The 14,141-nt window shown below is 52.9% G+C and overlaps 2 protein-coding genes across 4 annotated transcripts; one reads left to right on the top strand and one right to left on the bottom strand.

Moving 5' to 3' along the window:
• Positions 1–858: 858 nt before the first annotated feature.
• Mrps12 (mitochondrial ribosomal protein S12) lies at positions 859–2,980 on the bottom strand. The gene is made up of 2 exons (XM_036187018.1): positions 2,669–2,980; positions 859–1,474 (listed from the first exon to the last, which is right to left on the bottom strand). The coding sequence occupies exons 1-2, from the start codon at positions 2,709–2,711 to the stop codon at positions 1,104–1,106; spliced, it is 414 nt and encodes a 137-aa protein (XP_036042911.1). The 5' UTR covers positions 2,712–2,980; the 3' UTR covers positions 859–1,103.
• A 32-nt stretch (positions 2,981–3,012) lies between these two features.
• Sars2 (seryl-tRNA synthetase 2, mitochondrial) lies at positions 3,013–14,114 on the top strand. Of its 3 annotated transcripts, none has more exons than XM_036186975.1 (16): positions 3,024–3,422; positions 5,709–5,804; positions 7,533–7,562; positions 8,420–8,560; positions 8,638–8,692; positions 9,089–9,152; positions 9,397–9,502; positions 10,472–10,519; positions 10,701–10,809; positions 11,015–11,060; positions 11,143–11,230; positions 11,316–11,425; positions 12,631–12,724; positions 12,815–12,907; positions 12,995–13,060; positions 13,699–14,114. In XM_036186975.1, the coding sequence occupies exons 1-16, from the start codon at positions 3,156–3,158 to the stop codon at positions 13,807–13,809; spliced, it is 1,524 nt and encodes a 507-aa protein (XP_036042868.1). In that variant the 5' UTR covers positions 3,024–3,155; the 3' UTR covers positions 13,810–14,114. The 3 variants fall into 3 exon arrangements, with proteins under 3 accessions (XP_036042875.1, XP_036042868.1, XP_036042858.1); XM_036186965.1 differs by having other exon boundaries at positions 3,028–3,422; positions 13,666–14,114; XM_036186982.1 differs by lacking the exons at positions 12,815–12,907; positions 12,995–13,060; positions 13,699–14,114 and adding an exon at positions 11,558–11,757 and having other exon boundaries at positions 3,013–3,422; positions 12,631–12,691.
• The last annotated feature ends 27 nt before the right edge of the window (positions 14,115–14,141 follow it).

Raw genomic sequence — 14,141 nt, 5'->3', positions numbered from 1 at the left:
GACCCAGGCCAGTTAGGTAAGACTCCTACTCCATAGCCCAGATTGGTCTCAAACTTATTGATAAATGCCATGTAGTCCAGGTTACATTAAAATGCCTTGCCCCAGGTCACCAGGCAGGAACTGTGTGTGTGTGTGTGTGTGTGTGTGTGTGTGTGTGTGTGTGTGTATGTGTGTGTGTGTGTATGCAGGGCTAGGATCATTTGAACTCCAGAGTCCAATAATGTGAGTATAACTCCTACAGCTTAAAACCTGTGATCACAAAAGGCCACATTACAGTTGATGTCACTATCCAGGGCAGGAAACTGAAGGCCAGAGGCAGGGCCTCCCGGGGCTAGGACGATGGCTCAGTGGTTAAGAGCACCTGCTATTTGTCTCCAGCCTCCAGAGGATGACCCCACTTTGACCCCAGTACCAGCATCAACTGCTCACAATCTCCTGTAATTCCAGCTCCAGAAGGGCACCCACAAGCACCCACATACACACAGACTGATCAAAAAATAAATAACAGCACGCGTAGGCAAGAATCAGCAAACCCCTTCCCCTCCCTCTTCTGAGAAAGGGCCTCACAGGCATGCACCACCACTCACTATCCATTTAAACGTTCAACACCCTGCCACTATCAAACTTAACTATTACTTGGCAGATGGCCACATTTGGGATGGGCCTTCACCCCTCTCAGCGCTTCAAGAACCCACACTGTTACCACCACACACATGTGCGAGCTTGTGGAGGATCCGATTAATCATCTCCAGCACCTAGAACAGTTCCTCTGCCAGGGAACTGTCTTCTGGAAAAGGGAACTGAGGTGCACAGAGATCGGCATTTGCCATCAGCCGGGGACAGACACTGCACAATGGGTGACATTACAACCTGCAGATGTGTTTATTACAACTCCCATCCCAGCATCAGGTCCCATCTGTGGACACTGAACATGGAAGCCAAGGGAGTGGGCAGAGGGGAGCTTCCTCCCGATTCACCAGAACTCTTGCAGATTAATGGCAGTCTTGATGAGGCCAAGTGAGAGTGGCGTCCAAGACTAGCTGTCCCTGGGACAGGAAGAACTGGTTTCTGAGGACCCGGTGTCTGACCACTGTGAATTATGGTCACTTCTTCTTTTGCACATGGCCACAGTCATACTTGCCCCTCACAACTTTGAGTTTGACCCCAGGCAGGTCTTGCGTGCGACCGCCCTCCACCAGGACCACATGGTGCTCCTGCAGGGTGTGGCCCTCCCCGGGGATGAAGCAGACAGCCTCCTTGCCCGTGCTGAGGCGCACTCTGCAGCACTTGCGGTTGGCAGAGTTGGGCTTCTTCGGCTTTCTGATGAATGTGCGTAACACCACACCCTTCAGCTGTGGCCGGCCCTCTGTGGGACCCAGACGCTTAGGGACTTCCTTCGGGCGGCCTAAGCGGTGCATCTGGTTCAGGGTGGCCATGGAACGTGTGGCCCAGAGTTGGGGACCTAGGGCCAGGCCTGTAGAGACACAACAGGGTCTACTTGGTTTCCATATTCTAGGGAGGAATCCAAGCCTTCTACAAGATCGTAACTGCTGATGTCTAGAGGTATTTGTGGGGACAGACTGATGGCTCAGTGGTTGGAAGCACTTGTTGCTCTTGTGGAGGATGGGGGTTTGATTTCCAGCACCCATGGTGGTATCTCACAAACCATTTGTAACTCTAGTTCAGGGGATCTGACACATGCCTGTAATGCACTCATATATATGCAGGCAAAACATTCATACAGAGGCTGGAAAGATGCCTCAGTGGTTAAGAACACTGGTTGCTCTTACAGAGGACCCTGGTTCAATTCCTAGCACCCATGTGACAGCTCACAACCATCTGTAACTCCAGTTCCAGAGGATCTGATGCCCTGCACAAACATGATGCATAGATGTACAGACATATACAGGCAAAACTTATACACACAAAACTGAACACTTAAAAAAACAAACAAACAGAAAACAGAGTCTCACTATGTAGTTCTGCCTGTCCTGGAACTCTCTATGTAGATCAGGTTAGATAGTAAATATTCAGGTGAATGAAATCCCTCAGGTCACTGTGCACAACATCTGATGTCTGGGGTATGTCTAAAAACATAAAACTTCCCCTCCAGTGGGAGGCACATCTTAGAATTAGAAAAATAGCACTTGAATGAATGACTGAAATCCCTGGCTTGGATTTCTCACCCACAGGAGGTCATCAATAAATACTTGCTGAGACACCTAACCAGGGAGACATGCTGAGAAACGAACATTCGTTTGGTATTGCTACATGAACATCAGAGTGTACTTACAGAAACTGAGACAGAGTATCATTAGCCAATACAACCTTAGGGATTCACCACTATCTATGTGGGGGAGCCATGACTATGATTGACTTAAATTCTGCTCGACACAGGAGCTTCCCACTTCTTGTCCCTGGAGCCGGGGGCGTGGTAGAGAACCCCTGTAATATTTGGAAAGCTGAAGCGGGTGATCGATCAGGAGTTCAAGGCCATCCTGTCTACAAAGCGAATTAGAGGCTAGCCTGGACTACAGTGAAACCCTGTCTCCACAACAACAAAAGCACCGTGTTTAAAGGTGACACCATCCGGGGTCTGGCAAAAGCCACACAGGTGCCCGTGAGCAGCCCTCATCCAGCCTCGCCCCTGCGGCCCAGGCTCACTTACCACGACTGAGGGACGTGGTGAGGCCACGGAGAAGGCCGGACATCTCGCCGTCTGTGCGTCCCTGTGTTAGGGGACGTGAGACTCAGCAGGGAGGCCTCAGGAGTCTCTACAAGGCTAACCACGATAGAAAGTGCCCGCAAATTCAGCCTCACTCTGAGCAGGCCCCAAGGACCCGACCCTGGGCGGGGAACGCGGGGAGAGAAGAGCGACGTTCGGAGGACAGATAATTACACCCACCCCACCGACCTAGCACGGTCGCAGACACGCTGAAGTCTATCTCCAGCCCCTTCCGGAGATCCTCGTTACTGATTGGCTACTTCCTTTACGTCACGAGAGGGGCGGGGCAAAGGTGACAATTGGACAATGACAGAATCTATCTCGGTTCAATTTCCCTCATTGGAAGGGGTTTCTGAAGCCTGGGCGGGAAATCTCCTTCCGCGTCTGATTGGCTCGTCCCCTGCTGAGTGACTCCCTGTTTCCATTCAAGATGGCTGCGTCCATGGCTCGGTACTTGCGGCCTTTTCTGGTTCGCCAGGGGCTCCGGTCCCGAGGACGCTGCGTGTGCAACCAGAACCCAAGGAGAAGTTTCGCTACAGAGAAACGGGTGCGGAACCTCCTGTATGAGCACGCACGTGAGGGCTACAGCGAGCTTCCTTACTTGGACATGGAGTCGGTATGCGCATGCCCAGAAGCAACCGCGCGCGCCCTGGAGCTCCGCAAGGGGGAGCTGCGGCCTGCAGACCTGCCTGCGATTGTGAGTGCGCCTGCGCCCGCTGCGGGAGCTGGCTGCTAGCTTACGTGGGTTTGCCCGCCGCGTTCCAGGAATGGGAGGAACCACTCACAGGAGTTTGGGTTCCTTCCCACGTTAGGCAATGTCTTGTGCATGACACCCACTTCTGTGCCAGTGGGCCACTGAGGACTAAGGCCCCACTGAACGTCATGGATGCCTTTTGTGGCCTGCTCGACCTTTTGCATGTATTTCGTAATTGGACACTTGGTATTTACTCTATTCTTGGAACTTAAATACCATTGTCTTCTGTGCTTGAACTTCATGCCAGGCTCACCCTAAGGCCACAAAGAAAACTGAGGAGTGAGATGCGAATCAGATGGGGGAGGGGCTCTTGGAGACAGCTCTGTATCCTGCTATAATAGCAAACTGATAAATAGGGTTGGATGAATAAACACCTGCTGAGCAGATATTTAAGCAACACTTACGATCCAGATGTTGAGACTAGGTGCGATTGATAAAATCGTTAGTGCTTACATAATGCTACCTTATAGGGAACTAGAATTGGGGGTCACCACGTCCGTAGTGAGTTCTGAATGTAATGGATGAGTCAAGAACCCTTCTATATATGAGTTCCGTTGCTGTGCTAAAACACCATGACCAAACCAACTTATGGGAGAATTTATTTGGGGTTGGCAGGGGCAGGATGGCAGCGGGTGGCAGCGCAGTAAACTGGGAACTCACACCTTTAACCACCAGCATGAAGCAGAGACAGCCAACTAGGTAGAGCGAGGCTCTAAGCTCTCAAAGCCCATCTTCATTGACATATTTCCTCCGGCAAGACTGCACCTCCTAAGCTTTCCCAGCTAACATCACCAGCACTGACCAGATGCCTAGGAGCCAGAGCCTATGGGGGACATTTCTCATTGAAACCACCACACCCTCTCACGCCAGGCACTGTAAATCATGTACACTTTGGCCTCATTTAAGTTTCTGCGGGCCAGGTGGCCCTGCCAGTAAGGACACTTGCTGCCAAGCCTGAAAACCTGAGTTCTATTCCCAGATGGTAGGAGAAAACCAGCTCCTGAGAGTGTTGTCTTCTGACCTCCATACAAGCACAAACACAAGAAATTAATGTAGCCGGGCAGTGGTGGCGCATGCCTTTAATCCCAGCACTCAGGAGGCAGAGCCAGGCAGATCTCTGTGAGTTCAAGGCCAGCCTGGGCTACATAGTGAGTTCCAGGAAAGGCACAAAGCTACACAGAGAAACCCTGTGTCGAATAACTAAAAAAAGAAATTAATATAAATGCTTAATAATAATAATAACAATCTCTGGGCATGTTGGTACACACTTTTTTTGGTTTTTCAAGACAGGGTTTCTCTGTGTAGCTTTGGAGCCTGTCCTGGAACCGATTTGTAAACCAGGATGGATGCCTCCCAGTGCTGGGGTTAAATGTGTGCACCCTTTTTTTTTTTTTCCCCTGAGACAGGGTTTCTTTGTGTAACTTTTTGTGCCCTTCCTGGGACTCACTGGGTAGCCTAAGCTGGCCTCGAACTCACAGAGATCCGCCTGCCTCTGCCTCCCGAGTGCTGGGATTAAAGGCATGCTCCACCACCAGCCGGCCAGGTGCACTCTTTCAATCCCAGTAACCTGGAGGAGGCAGAGGCAGGCAGATCTCCATGAGTTTGAGACCAGCCTGGTCTACATAGCAAGTTCCAGGCTAGCCAGGGATACTTAAGGGGACCTTGTATTTAAAGAGGAAGAGCCAGGGGAGATGGCTCAGCAGATAAAGGTACTTACTGCCAAACTGACAACCTGAGTTCAGTCCCTGGGATCCATGCAGTGGAAGGAGAGAACCAATTCTTATAAACTGTCCTCTCACTTCCATGCTGTGGCCACACACAAAATAAATAAACAAGAGAGAAAAGAGAGGGTTTAGTCACCTTAAAAAAGTGACTTAGCCAAGCATGCTTGTGCCTCTATAGTCCCAGCACTCGGAGAAGGACAGGATGAGTGCAAGTTCAGGACTGCCCGGAGCTGTATTTCAATACACTGTCTCACAAAATAAAATGATAATAATAGTAATAAAAGGTCGCACGTCCACGCTTTTCCCTTGGTTGGTCTCAATCATGCCAACAGAAGCGGCTCCAGAGTGAGCAGGGTTCAGGACAGCTGTGCCCACCTGGGCTTCTGGGTGTTGTGGCACTAGCTGGAGGAGATGCTGGACCTCACCTGCTGCCACCCAGGTGGCCAGTAGATGAAGCTCTGGAGCAGTGGCCATTTCACTTTCCTCCCATGGTGTCCTCCCACAGATCTCCACGTGGCAGGAGCTGAGGCAGCTGAGAGAGCAGATCCGGAGCCTGGAGGCAGAGAAGGCAGCTGTGACAGAGGCAGTGCGGGCCCTGCTGGTGAGCATGGGGGCTCTGTGGGCCAGGGCAGGCTGGAGGTGACCGGAAATCTAATTAAAGGGGCTTGGATCATGTAGAGTTGTTACCTAGTAAGACAAGCCACCTAGTCCTAATGCTGCTAAGGCTGATGGACTAGCTTTCCTCAGCATCCCCAACCAGATTCTTTTCTTCTGTGTGCCCATCTTTAACACATAGATTGGACCCCATCCCAGTTCCAAGATGGCTACCACTGTGTCAGAGACGAAAATTGAGCTTTACTGCCTCAGGATCTTTTCCAGGAGCAAAGAGACCACTCCCTAAGTAGAATCCTGCCTTGTTGCCAGGGTTCAGACACCCAGCTTCACAAGAGTCACCGGGACAGATGGCGTCACTGTTGCTAGTTTAGGGCCAGCCCCCAGGGCAGTCCTGAACCAGAGGCTTTCCTAAAGAGGGACTGAACCAGGCCTGTGGGGAGGAGAGTGCCTGGGTTAGACCTGGCTTCTTAACCTTTTCCCGCTCCCCAGCCCCCTTTTGCCAGAAACACCCATGTTTGTTATATGTTTGATTGGTAATTAATTTCCATCATTGTGCATACAGAAACCCTTACTGTTACCCAGATATTTTGCAACCCCACCATTCAGTTACCGCACCCCATAAAGAGTCACAGTCCAACATTTACAAAGCTTCACACCCAGTAGCACTAGCACAGATGGCTTAGTAGAAGTCACAAAGGGTGTGGAGGCACACAGCTGCAACCCCAGCCCCTCAGATGGAGGCCCAAGAGTTCAATGCCATCCTTAGCTGCTGCCTTCGTCAGCGTTCTGTCGCTGTGAAGAGACACCGTGACCACGGCAACTCTTCGAAAGGAAAACATTTCATCAGGAACTTGCTTAGTTTCGGAGGACGGTCCATTATCATCATGGTGGGAAGCAGACAGGCATCGTGCTGGAGCAGGAGCTCAGAGCTTTACCTTGTGATGTGCAGGCAGCAGGCAGAGAGCAAGACACTAGGCCTGGTGTATGCTTTTGGAACCCCACAGCCCAGCCACAGTGACGTAGCTCCTCCAGAAAGGCTGTGCCTCTCCATCCTTCCCAACAGCTATGCTCTGGGGACTACGCATGTAAACATGTGAGCCTCCGGGGCCCTTCTCATTCAAACAGCACAGCTGCATACCGGGTTCCAGGCCAGACCGCCCTACAGATTCCTCGTTTAAAAACAAACCTGTGATTCTTGCAGAGGATCTGAATTTGGTTCTCAGCACCCACATCAGGTGGCTCACAACAACCTATAATTCCAGCACCAGAAGTTCTGACACCTTCTGGACTCCAAGGGCGTCCACACATGTACCATACAGACACACACAGAGACTCATAAATAAAAATAGAGGAAAACAACAGGGCCAGGGATGTAGCTGAGTGGTCGAGTGTTGTCTGCATAGGCAAAGCCCTAGGTTTAAACCCAGATACACAGAGACAAACTGTGAAATAAAGAGGTAAGCCTGTCCCCCCCAGAGCCCAGGAGGAAGGAGCAGGTGTCTCAGTGGTGGGTGTCGTTACTGTTGTGTCATGTTACCACCATTGGCCTTACCAGTAGAGAAACCGAGGCAGAGTGGTGGAGGGGCCCAGCCAGCACTGACAGAGTGGGAGATTTGGATGCCATGGTCCTGTTTGAACTTTGACCTCTTCTGTCTCTGCTCCGCATCCCCAAGTTCATTACCTAATCCCGTTCCCCTTTCCTCTTGTCCACCAGGCCAAGGAAGACAGTGGCCAAGTGCAGAAGGTAGGTTCCATGTTGGTACAGCTCTTGCACTACCATGACAGCATCATTCAGACAGGGTTAGAGGTCAGACAAGAACAGCTTCCGGGCATGGAGAGGGGCATGTTAAGAGCACCACTCTGTTCTTCCAGAGGTCCTGAGTTCCATTCCCAACAACCACACGGTGGCTCACAACCATCTGTAATGAGATCTGGTGCCCTCTGCTGGCCTGCAAGGGCATTCATACATAAAATATAAATAGATAAAGTTTTTACAAAAAGAACAGCTTCCATTGGGGCTGGAGAGATGACTCAGTGGTCATAAGTGCATGCTGCTCTTGCAGAGGACCCAAATTTGCTCTCTGGCATACGCATAGACATTAAAAACAAAAGCAGCGTGTTTCTTTGTAAAAACAAAACTGGGGGTTGGGGATTTAGCTCAGTGGTAGAGCGCTTGCCTAGCAAGCGCAAGGCCCTGGGTTCGATCCTCAGCTCTGGAGAGAAAAAAATAAAACTGGCTTTGGGCACGGCTGGAGCCAACTCCTTGACTCCATTACTAGGTTTATTCTGAGCCTGGCTTTCTTCCTTTCTGGCAGAGGAAGTCAGAGCCATGCACACCTTCCTGATAGTTCCCTCTAGAATCTTCTGGCTGATTATGGGTAGCTCAGCTTGGTTCCTGCCTCCTCACAGCCAAAGCAAGAGAAGTTCCATTTGGGCAGGCCTGGGCTTTGTTTGCATGAACTTGCCAATTGAGTGGAAACTCGAGTTGCTGGGTGGAAAGAGGTGGCGACCATCTACATGGTGTCCCGCCAGCAAGGATGAGTCAGGCTGGTGATGGGATCCCTGACCCTCCCCAAGGCTAACCCTCTCTGCCATGTCCAGGACCCCCAATATCAGGGCCTGCGGGCCCAAGGCCGGGAAATCCGGAAACAGCTCACACCGTTGTACCCCAGAGAGACCCAGCTGGAGGAGCAGTTCTACCTGCAGGCCCTGAGGCTGCCCAACAAGACCCACCCTGACACGGTAAAGGCCTTTGGAGCTGCAGTGGAGACGGGGCATCCGAGCTGCCGCCTTCCTCTGACATGCTCCTCTTCTTGCAGCCTGTCGGGGATGAGAGCCAGGCTAAGGTGCTCCGTGTGGTCGGAGACAAGCCAGGTGAGTCACACCCCAGGGCCCGAATCCAGTGTCCTCAGAGCTCAGGCTGGGGGTGGGGCAAGGGTGGTCGGATCAGGTCGGGCCTTGGGGCGCAGCTGGAGCAGCCCACCTGACTGGGACTGAGGTGGAGTCTCCTTACCCTTACTTCCCTGGGTGCCCCCTGGCATGGGTACAGTGTGTCTGGCGCCTCTCTTTTCTCAGACTTGCTTTGCCCCACTCTCTGGGGCTTTTCTTCCTAGCTCCTGTGTGTCTCTTTGTGTCTGCTCTCTCCTTCCCCTCACCTCTCTCTCACTCTCCTCCCTTCCCCCGTGGCCCTCTCTCCTCCTTGCTCTCTAATCCCCTCTCTCCAGTTCATATTTCTTCCTTTCTTACCCATTGCTTTTCATGTACGACCAGTTTTCTCCTTCCGACCCCGAGGCCACCTGGAAATTGGCGAGAAACTCGACATTATCCGGCAGAAGTGAGCCTCCCCAACCCCCCCCGGGCCCCCCTCTTACCCCATCACCCCACACCAACAGCTGGTAGCCAGCTCTGTCCCGCAGCCTTAGGGTACAAGGTGGAATGCCAGGCTGGGCCTGCCCAAGATGAATATTTGATGCCAGGCCCGCCTGGCATCTGGGCCTCTGCCCCCTGGGTACTAGAGTCCTCTCTCCACCCACCCTGGCCCACAGGCACTGCTAGTCTTTCTGCCTGTCTCTCTCTAGGCGCCTGTCTCACGTGTCCGGCCACCGGTCCTATTACCTGCGCGGGGCTGGGGCCCTCTTACAGCATGGCCTGGTCAACTTTACCCTCAGCAAACTTATCAGCAGGGTATGGCCTACCTGAGGACTGCCTGGACAGGGTGGAATGGGTGCCAAGCTCAGAGGGATTAGGCTACTAGGAATGTAGTTCAGTTAGTTGGTAGAGCACTTGCCTGGCGTGTAGAAGGCCCTGGGTTCCATTCCCTGAATCATATACACACACACAGAGATGGTAACACACACTTTATGTAGCACTGGGGAAGCTGAGTCAGGAGGATCAAAACTTGAAGACTGACCTAGGCAACATAGTGAAACTGTCTTAAAAACACCTGAGAGTGGTGTGTCCCAGTTCTCAGCATCAGTGTATGTTACCAACATGTTCATTTCTAAGTCATCTGTGCTCATGGGTGCTATTATTATACCCCTTTTGAGATGGGAAAATTGAGGCTTGAGGGGGAGGTAACCAGTACAAGGTCTCAGAGCTTGGCCAGGAGCCTGCGCTTGTAATCACCACCCTCACTTCCTGCTGCAGCACTGGGGCATTTGGAGAGCAGTGTCCACTAATGAGTCCATAGGCTGATAGCATGAATTCCTGGCCATGGTGGGGGCATCATGGGCTTTCAGGTTTTCTTTCTTTTTTGAGAGAGGGTCTCACTATTTAACCTTAGCTGATGGCCTGGAGCTCCATGTGTAGACCAGGCTGGCTGGCCTCCAACTCAGAAAACTGCCTAACTCTGCCTCCTTCTAAGTTCTGGGATAAAAGGTGTTCTGTGGGTACTAGGGAGCCTCGGGAGGCTTCAAGCAGGGAAGGGATGTGTTAGATTTCACATGTGTTAGATTCAGTAGCAACTCCAGCTGCCCTCTGTGGATGACCAGCAAGCAAAGCAGGGTGCTTGCAGCAGGAGAGCCCCGATAACAGGGTCACAGGGCTCAGGCCTCTGCTGTGGGGTGGATTGTGGAACGGCAGTACAGCTACTCCCTCCCTCCTCAGGCCTGTCTTAGGTTTATGTGCCTCTCTTATGCCTTCTTCTCTCCCCAGGGCTTCACCCCCATGACGGTTCCAGACCTTCTTCGAGGAGCTGTGTTTGTGAGTGAGGCCTGAGTGACGGGCCCTCTCTCCCTGAGGAGGCTGCCCTGGGCTGGGTCATGGAAGTCAGCCATAATGGGGGGAGAGGGAGCATTTCCAAATGTTTCTAGAGGAACCGCTGGGGTCATGACCCCAGTACAAAGGAGGCCAAGGTTACCTGACTCCTGCAACCTTCCCCCAGGAAGGCTGTGGAATGTCACCCAATGCCAGCCCATCCCAGATTTACAATATTGACCCCTCCCGTTTTGAAGATCTCAACCTGGCTGGGACGGCAGAGGTGGGGCTAGCAGGTGAGCATTTGCCTGGGTGGTCAAGGGACAGCCCCCTGCAGGTGACAGATCATAACCCTGGAGCTAACACATACAGTTGTGGAGGTTGTTGACTGCTTAAAAGTACAGTGACTAGCCAGCCGTGTGCTCTGACAAAATCTAACTCCGACTTCCTGTGGGAGATGGTAACCCTGGCTCACCGCATTCCACCTCTTTCTCCTCCCAGGATACTTCATGGACCATTCCGTAGCTTTCAGGGACCTGCCAGTCAGGTGATGCCCAGTCTCTGTAATCCTCAACCCCGTTGGTAATGTCTTCTACCCTCCCTGACCCAACCTCACATGCTCTTACCAGGATGGTCTGCGCCAGCACCTGCTACCGGGCTGAGACAGACACCGGGAAGGAGCCTTGGGGACTGTACCGAGTTCATCACTTCACTAAAGTGAGTGGCGCAGACCTAGCTGGCCATGCACAGGTCACCACCACCACTCAGGACCTCCTGACCCAGTGCCCCTGCCCTGTCCCAGGTGGAGATGTTTGGGGTGACAGCCCCTGGGCTGGAGCAGAGCTCGCAGCTGCTGGATGAGTTCCTGTCTCTGCAGGTGGAGATCTTGACTGAGCTGGGCTTGCACTTCCGGTGCGGAGCTGGGGATTGATGGGGATTGAAGAAGGGAGTGGGGTTGACTGGGCTGTCCTGCCACCTGCCTCCTTTTCCCTGGGTGAGGCCTCTGGACAGTATAGTCTCTGTCTGCATTATCTTGCTATGTAGGAGTATGAAAAGCATGCACAGTGAAGCTGTTCCTGCCCCCTCTGGGGCAGTTCCTCATCCCTGGAGTGAGGTCCAAGAGACCTCATTGTCCTCCAAGGTGAAGCAGGATGTGAAAGGGAGGCACCAGATATCACAAGGCCGACTCATCCTTTAGGACACACAGCTTTCCAGGGGACTGAAGAAGGCTACCTCTTCCCCAGGTGACTCATTGCAAAAAAAAAAAAAAAAAAAAAAAAAAAAAAAAGAGTATACAACCAGGTGGGGCATCGCACGCCTATAATCTCAGCACTTAAGAGGCTGTGGCAGGATTTCCATGAGTTCCAGACCAGCCTGAACTATAGAGTGCTGTCCTGTCTCACAATAACTAAGTCAATAAAACCGAAAAGGGCTTGATGTAGTGCTCATATTTACAATCTTAGCACTAGGGCGACTGACGCAAAAGGATTGCTGTGAGCTTGAGGCCAGCCTGGACTACACGAGACCCTGTATCAAAGGAAACAGAGAAGTGCCTCTGTGAAAACATGAGAACCTCCATTCTAATCTCCAGCACCCACATAACAGCTGGGGGTGATAGTGTGCATCTGTGACTCCGGTGCTGGAGATCAGAGGCACGTGGATCCCTAGAGTTTGCTGCCCAGCCTGTCTAGCGCAGTCAGTGAGCACACACAAACACAGGGCCTAGAGGTATACACCTACAGTCCCAGCACTTGTGATCGGGACCCTGTTCAAGGCCATTCTCAGCTACATAGTAAATTCTAGGCCAGCCTGGGCTGCATGAGATCCTACCTCAAAAAGCCATACAAAAAGAAAAAGGCAGTTAGCGAGAACTCCCAAACTGGAGATGCTGCTCTAGACCAGGAGAGTGGTTGGGTGAGTAGCCCATAGACTGCTGCACGGCTGTCCTTCCTTCCCACCTCTGCCTTCCGTCTCCTTTGGGTACCACCTCCCCAGCGCCAGGTTCTCTCCTCCTCTGTGTCTTCTTATCCCCTTCTTTCCTTCCTTTTTGTCCTCCTCTTCCACTGACCATCTTTCACCTGCCCAATGACTTTTACCGTTTTCGACCTTGGCCTCAGGGTGCTGGACATGCCCACCCAGGAACTGGGCCTTCCTGCTTATCGCAAGTTTGACATTGAGGCCTGGATGCCTGGCCGAGGCCGATACGGAGAGGTGAAAGCCCTGGCCCAGTGGGGATGTGTGGTAAGACACTGGAAGATGGGCCTGTCTCTCAAGACAGCCTCTCAATCACCCCTGCTCCAGGTCACCAGCGCCTCCAACTGCACAGACTTCCAGAGCCGCCGTCTGTTTATCATGTTTGAGACGGAGACTGGGGAGCTGCAGTTTGCACATACGGTGAGGCCCACACTGCATCTCCACCTTCCCATCCTTTGCAGCACCTCACCCCATCCCAGGCCTGGCCCTGACACACCCTCCTCTCAGGTGAATGCCACGGCTTGTGCTGTTCCCCGAGTCCTCATTGCCCTCCTGGAGAGCAATCAGCAAAAGGTGAGAGGTCCCCAAGCCTGGAATCTCAGGTTCAAGCCCTGTCTGGGGATCTTTACTATCTCAAGTTTAAAAGTAAAACAGGGCTGAGGGCATGGTTTAGTGGTAGAGCCCCTGCCTAGAATCCCCCAGTGAGGGGCTGGGGTGTGGCTCAGTGGTAGAGCCCCTGCCTAGAATCCCCCAGTGAGGGGCTGGGGTGTGGCTCAGTGGTAGAGCCCCTGCCTAGAATCCCCCAGTGAGGGGCTGGGGGTGGCTCAGTGGTAGAGCCCCTGCCTAGAATCCCCCAGTGAGGGGCTGGGGTGTGGCTCAGTGGTAGAGCCCCTGCCTAGAATCCCCCAGTGAGGGGCTGGGGGTGGCTCAGTGGTAGAGCCCCTGCCTAGAATCCCCAGTGAGGGGCTGGGGTGTGGCTCAGTGGTAGAGCCTCTGCCTAGAATCCCCCAGTGAGGGGCTGGGGTGTGGCTCAGTGGTTAAGAGTTGCCTGTTATGGGACAGATCCTGGGTTCAGCTGGCAGTACCAAATGGATGGGGCAGTGAGAATTTGAGACTCCCCCAGCAGCTGAGGGAGAGCTGGAGGAAGGCTAGCATCCTCATAACTGCTCTGTCTCCAGGATGGTTCTGTCCTTGTGCCCGCTGTCCTCCAGCCCTACCTAGGCACTGACCGGATCACAGCCCCCACCCATGTGCCTCTCCAGTACATCGGCCCCAACCAGCCCCAGAAGCCCAGGCTCCCTGGCCGGCCTGCTGCCAGCTAGCAACTGTCTGCTCTGAAGATTGGCACTCTGGAGACCCCAGACACGTAGAACCTTTACCCTGGAGCCAGCCCTGATGTCTTTGTACTTGTCACCTCCCCCCTGAACTCCTGGTCTCCCACTCTTCTTTCCCTGACACTGAACTATTGGCAGTGGCCCCTACTGTCACTGGCTGTCAGCCAGAGGCATTTCTCAGCCTGTGATAAGAAGGCGGCTAGCTGGAGAGAGCTGGAGAACGCCATCCCATCTTCCTCCTTCCCACCTTGGTACTGAGCAGAAGACACACAATAAATGGTCATAAGAGCAAAGTCTTCTGGATCTGTGAGCAAGAAAGG

This window comes from Onychomys torridus, chromosome 1 (genome assembly GCF_903995425.1).
Source record: "Onychomys torridus chromosome 1, mOncTor1.1, whole genome shotgun sequence".
Taxonomy (NCBI): domain Eukaryota; kingdom Metazoa; phylum Chordata; class Mammalia; order Rodentia; family Cricetidae; genus Onychomys; species Onychomys torridus.
Note: the sequence above shows the minus strand (reverse complement) of the source record. Positions and strands in the feature narration are given on the sequence as shown.

Excerpts from the sequence above, each read along its gene's own strand:
- Mrps12 (XM_036187018.1), bottom strand. The coding sequence starts at position 2,711 with ATGTCCGGCCTTCTCCGTGGCCTCACCACGTCCCTCAGTCGTG. Across the intron at positions 1,475-2,668 it reads CACCACGTCCCTCAGTCGTG|GCCTGGCCCTAGGTCCCCAA; the intron begins GTAAGTGAGCCT and ends GTGTCTCTACAG.
- Sars2 (XM_036186965.1), top strand. The coding sequence starts at position 3,156 with ATGGCTGCGTCCATGGCTCGGTACTTGCGGCCTTTTCTGGTTCGCCAG. Across the intron at positions 9,153-9,396 it reads CTCGACATTATCCGGCAGAA|GCGCCTGTCTCACGTGTCCG; the intron begins GTGAGCCTCCCC and ends GTCTCTCTCTAG. Across the intron at positions 10,520-10,700 it reads TTCTTCGAGGAGCTGTGTTT|GAAGGCTGTGGAATGTCACC; the intron begins GTGAGTGAGGCC and ends ACCTTCCCCCAG.